Consider the following 5,526-nt stretch of genomic DNA (forward strand, 5'->3'; position numbering starts at 1 on the left):
TTTTTTTTTTTTGGTCTTGCTTCATAAGAAGGTGCAAAAAAAACACAAGCAGTTAGAGTCTCAGATATGGCTGATATGCTTGAGTTCTTTATTCCCGCACATGCTCGTGATTTGGAGAATCTAGAGAAAACCGGACCAAATCAGTATCACATCAGCGAGCCATGTGAATTCGAGGTACATCCTAGGCAACAGCTCGATGACCTTACTCGTTTTTTTGATAGTCTTCATAGAGAAAAATCCCCCACGGCTCTGTTTTCTAAACCAGAGCTGTTCACAATTCTTTTTGCATACGTAAAAGCAATTGAATCAGTTGAGGCCAACCAGTTCGTTGTAAAGCAGGCAAGACACAAGATTTGTCACGAGGTCTCTGAGCGGCTAAAAAAACTTTTACAGGTTTGTGCCACGTACCTAAGAAAGAAGGCTGATGGTGGTGCTAACGATGCCCTGCTCTTATGTTTGCGCTCCACTGTGAAAATGTATGTGTTTGTGTTGTGTAATGTGTTATTGTCTTCTGCACCAACATTGGATTACGATGAAAATCTGGCATCTCAATCTCAACGAAGTGCACGAAGACGAAAACGGGCAAGAAGTGAACAGGAGGCTGGCATAGGGGAGGATCTCAGCGGTGTAGACCAAGATGGGCGTGAGCTTGCCTTGACTGTATTAATAGATGTCTGCTCGCCTGATCTGGAAACGCTCTGGTGTGGAAGTATCGAAGATTCGATGCTGAATCTCATGCTTCGGATGTTGCTTCATATGATTGGCCAGAAAGCGAACGTACAAAATGATGCTCAGTCCGTATCTGGTGCGCTTGCAATTCTTCTTTTAAGAGTCTCTGGCCATATCATGTCCAAGAGGTCAGTTGAGGCATGCGACTTTGTTTCCCCACTGATTGAACTGGCCTTAAAAGCTGAACCTGCCGCCCAGTTCCTCATTCGCTTTGTTTCAGAGGCGGAAAGTGGTGATGTTTCAGGTGTTGCTGCCAGTAATATTATCACAGCACTCATTGAAGGCATGGCTGCTGCCTCTCTACACGACGTTTCAGGAGATGCGGCTGCTGCAAAAAACACAGGACTGTTTTTCAGTGAGGTTGCACGAAAGTGTGTTAGTGTTACCGCTCGAATGGCGGATGTGATTGTTCAAACTATTCACAGTGAGAGCTACGAGGTGCGCAAATCAGTGGTAACCTGCATCACCGAGATGGTCATTCAAAGATATTCTGGGCCTACCCGTGGCACAGAGTATGAAGAAGAAACGAGAGACAAATACCTGAGTTGTATTATTTTTCGTATAATGGATTGCAATCCATTTGTTCGCAATCACGCGGTACATATGTGGGAGAAACTGGTAGAATCCCGAGCAGTTCCCAAGCGTTTTCATCTCGCTGTCACGGGTGCAATTGTTGGTAGACTTGAGGATCGGAATTATCTCGTTAGGGATTCAGCTCTTCAAGCCATTGCATCTATTCTTCGAAAGAACTGGTTTGGTCATGTCTTGAGTTCTTCTTTGGTGAGAGAAAAGCTGAGCGAGGCGAGTGCCGCAGCTATGAAACATTTCGATTCTGAGGAAATGTATAGGACCAGCTTAGAAGAGGTAAGGAACGCGTGCCGTCCTGCTGAAACACAAGCAACTGAGTTGCTTCGAGAGGATAATGAAAATACCACAGTAGGTGTCACTTTGTCGGAAGAGCAGAATTCTGTATTAAACCGAGTGGTTTTTTATGAAAAGGCATTGGAGTTTGCCCAGCTGATGAATAAAGCCTTAACACACGCAACCGTTTTGTTAGATAGTCGTACTGAGCGTGATGCGATTGAGGCCATAAAACTGGTTGTCGCATGCAACGAGTATCGCGTTGAGGGCGCCGAAAAGGCATTTCTCCGGGTTTTGGTTATGGTTTATGAAGGAGAAGTCAAAATTCAGTGGGCAGTACGCGACGCATTTGTGGAGGTTGTTTTTGCTGCCTTTGCAAGATCATCATCATCTGCCTTGATGAGGAACACGGCGAGTGCTCAGAAGTTGATCAGCTTTTTAAAAGGGGCGACAGAGGGCGATATTAGCGCTGTTGATCGTATTTTTGGCTTGATAAAGTCAAATCCTTCCTTGTCGCGGCTTGTGTCAGGGCATTTTATGGATGCTCTTTGGGGAATTGCTGAAGGGACGCTTGATCCTAATGCTTCAATCACTGATAGACGTACTGCCCTGCGCCTTTTCGCCCTTCTTTGTAAACACGATTGGCGGGAGCTTCGTGGAAGGAGAGAGAGTGTTGTGGATTTTCTACGCTCAGATATTGCAAGGGACAATGTTCTTCTTGCGTATTGTTTGAAGAGCATTGAGTGTGAGTGTCAAGATCCTCAGTATCAGCCGATACCAGCGAGGCTTCCACCAAGTGACCACGTTGTACTAGAGCGACTTGTGTTTCATTTGTGTAGACGTACGACTACATTGGCCTCATGGTTAATTCTTGCAGACGCCGCTGTCAATGCGGTACATTCATTATGTGAAGCCCCTGCTCTAATATACACGTATGCATTGGATTTCATAGCGCGAAGAGTCGAGACGGATCCTAGTGCTTTGTCACAATTATTCTTTCTTTTGGGACGTACTGCACTAAAACAACTTGTTGCAGTAGATTCTGCGGAACGTCAACAACTCAAGAGACTTGATGCAGAAGCAACACCCAATAACTCAGTCAATGGCTTTGGTAATAATCCTGGTGCAGATGCCATGCACAAGGAGCTCGGGCTTGGATCTCATGAATACAGAAGACATGCAATTCAAGAGTTAGCTCAACGACGTAAACAAGCTATAATGACAGAGGGATCTGCGTGGTATCGTTTTTCCAAGGATGCCGTTATGGTTTGCCAAGAAAAAGCAGAACACTTTGCAGATCGGGTGTTAGAAAGAGTATGTGCTGTTATGGCGCTTTCTGAGCTCATGGTTGTAAGTGACTCTTTCTGTGAACAGAACCTGGATATCCTTTTTACTATTGTCTCTGACAAGCGCGAGTCCTGGGTGGTGAAGACGAATACCGTTATTGCGTTGGGTGACCTGGCCTGTGTACACCCAAATCTCCTTGGCCCGTATCTAAAAGTGCCAACAACAGGTTTTTTCAAGCTTCTTAACGATGATGATTTGAGGGTTCGTGCTGTGACGATTCAAGTGTGTTCACACCTTGTTCTCGGAGAAATGCTCCGTATCAGAGATCACTTATATACCATAGTAAAGCTAGTCGCAGATCCTGATGAGACGATCGCTAACAATGCTCTAACGTTTGTTCGGAACTTGGCACTAAAGGAAAAGGAGAAGACAGGCAATTTGATTCCTCCATTGGTCGCCCAATTGAGTCACTCCATACCCTCAGACAAGTTTCAACTGGCCATGCGGTCGCTGCTTGAGCGTGTGGAAGGTGATAAGCCAACTGAATCCCTTATTGAGCGTCTTTGTCAACGTTTTGATTCCTATTCTGAGCGTGGTAAAAAAAAGCGCCAAATGGCGCGAAATTTGGCATTTTGTCTTCTTGAGCTTAGCTACTCAACCGAGAGATCAATCAAGAAAATTACCTCTGAGACATGTTATCAGCAGTACAAGCAGTGGCTAAGAGATGAAGTTGTTTTTGATTATTTAAAGAACATAGCTGCAAAGGCCAAAAAGGCTGGGCAGCGTGCTGGGAGCGAGCGACGCGACAAAGCTGCAATTGAAGAGTGGGAAGCGCGAATGCAAGCTGACTCTTGTTCTGTAGAGGTAGGGGGAGAAGATGATGATGCGCGCTCCGTTGCTTCTAATGGGGGCCGAGGGGAGGCCGAACCCACGCCGCGAAGCAGTGGGGATGCTTCCGCAGGGCGGCACTCTGCTGCTGATCAAAGTCAGCCAGGAGACATGTCTGGCAGAGCCTGCAAGCGTCGCCAGCAAGTGGTGGAGACCGAATAGACAGAATTAGATTAGAAACTATTTTCCATTCCTTTACCTTTCCTACTAGAAATGAGAACAGGGGAGAAGAACGAGTATTGTTTTTAGGTCGCATATAAGTCCCCTACCAAGTGGGAGCAAAAAAAAAGGAAAGATAAAGGTTTTCTTTTCTCCATGTTTGGCATTTTCCCCTGTACTATTTTTTGCTGTAGGTTTTTTTTTTTTGCATCCACTGGTTTGATTCGTCTTCTCTTGTTTTTATTTTTATTTTTCATGTGTAGGTATTCAGAGAAAGGGAGGGAGGGAGGGAGAGAGCAGTATTTGCTCTCTCTTTATCATCTTGCTGCAACAATGGCGGTGACACGAATGGTGCCCGGTGATTTTGAATTCGAGAAGTCGGTGGGGACAGGGGCATTTAGTAAAGTATTGGTAGCACGCTATATTCCCACCGGAGTGCGCTACGCTGTCAAGCTTATTTCAAAGCGGCAAATCCTTACCGCACCATCGGACGAGGAGAGGAACCGCATGGCCGAGGTGGCGAGAAGGGAAACTCGCATGCTCCTGATGTGCAACCACCCTAACATTGTTCGTTTTTATGCTGCGATGCAGACACCCGATGACCTCATGTACGTAACGGAATTGTGCGATGGAGGCGAACTTCTTCAAGCGATTAAATCGCGAGAAAAAATACCCATAGATGCGGCACGCTATGTTCTAGCAGAGCTTTTTTCTGCTGTTTGGTACCTGCATCATGCACCTAAGCAGGCTCTGCCGATTGTACCCAATGCGCCTCTGAAACTCATTACAATCCTCCACCGGGATATCAAACCGGAGAACATTATGCTTATGACAAACAAGCACATAAAGCTCATCGACTTTGGTACTGCGGTGGTTTGCCAATCAATTGATGACCGTCCGGAGGGAGATCAAAGCAGCAAAGGACGCGCACAAACTTTCTGTGGTACAACGCATTATATGTCACCTGAGTTGCTACAATACAATTATACCTGCACTGCGTCAGATTACTGGGCCTGTGGTTGCGTGTTGTATCACATGCTGGTTGGTAGACGGCCCTTTGACGAGCCAACGGAGTACCTACTCATAAAAAGCATACTTGAAGAGGAACCTCGCTATCCCGAAGACTTGGATCCCAGCTCTAGAGACCTAATATCGAAGTTGTTAGTGAAAAATCCGGATAAGCGCCCGGGAAAAGAAGAGGTACGGAACCATCCTTTCTTCACAGATGTTGACTTTGAAACACTCTCAACGGAAAACGTAGCGAGGTTTTGGATTAGAAAGGTGGCATGGGTTGATGAATCAACTGTCAATGCCTGTAGGGGGTGCGGTAGCTCATTTAGTTTTTGGAGACGGCGGCATCACTGCCGGAATTGTGGGGACGTATTCTGCAGTTCGTGTTCCTCAAAAACTTCCTTTATACCGGAATCGACTTATGATAGCCCCGAAAGAGTCTGTGACAACTGTTTTAATGAAATTCAAGGTGCTTGAGTGTCATTAACGAACACGATCGTGCGTGAAAGAATCGAATCCTTGTTCTGTAATATACCATTTTTGTACGCAAAATGCAGTCACACACACACACACACATATATATATATATAT

General features: G+C 45.7%; 2 protein-coding genes across 2 annotated transcripts; both read left to right on the forward strand.

Moving 5' to 3' along the window:
- Nucleotides 1-66: 66 nt before the first annotated feature.
- On the forward strand, nucleotides 67-3,927 carry DQ04_00721010 (putative condensin subunit 1; the record flags this gene model as incomplete). Its single annotated transcript, XM_009309574.1, has 1 exon — nucleotides 67-3,927. The coding sequence occupies one exon, from the start codon at nucleotides 67-69 to the stop codon at nucleotides 3,925-3,927; it is 3,861 nt and encodes a 1,286-aa protein (XP_009307849.1).
- Nucleotides 3,928-4,257: 330 nt separating this feature from the next.
- DQ04_00721020 (protein kinase) lies at nucleotides 4,258-5,412 on the forward strand (the record flags this gene model as incomplete). The annotated part of the gene is made up of 1 exon (XM_009309575.1): nucleotides 4,258-5,412. The coding sequence occupies one exon, from the start codon at nucleotides 4,258-4,260 to the stop codon at nucleotides 5,410-5,412; it is 1,155 nt and encodes a 384-aa protein (XP_009307850.1).
- Nucleotides 5,413-5,526: the final 114 nt, after the last annotated feature.

The sequence above is a fragment of the Trypanosoma grayi genome (genome assembly GCF_000691245.1).
Source record: "Trypanosoma grayi strain ANR4 Tgr_72_V1, whole genome shotgun sequence".
Taxonomy (NCBI): domain Eukaryota; phylum Euglenozoa; class Kinetoplastea; order Trypanosomatida; family Trypanosomatidae; genus Trypanosoma; species Trypanosoma grayi.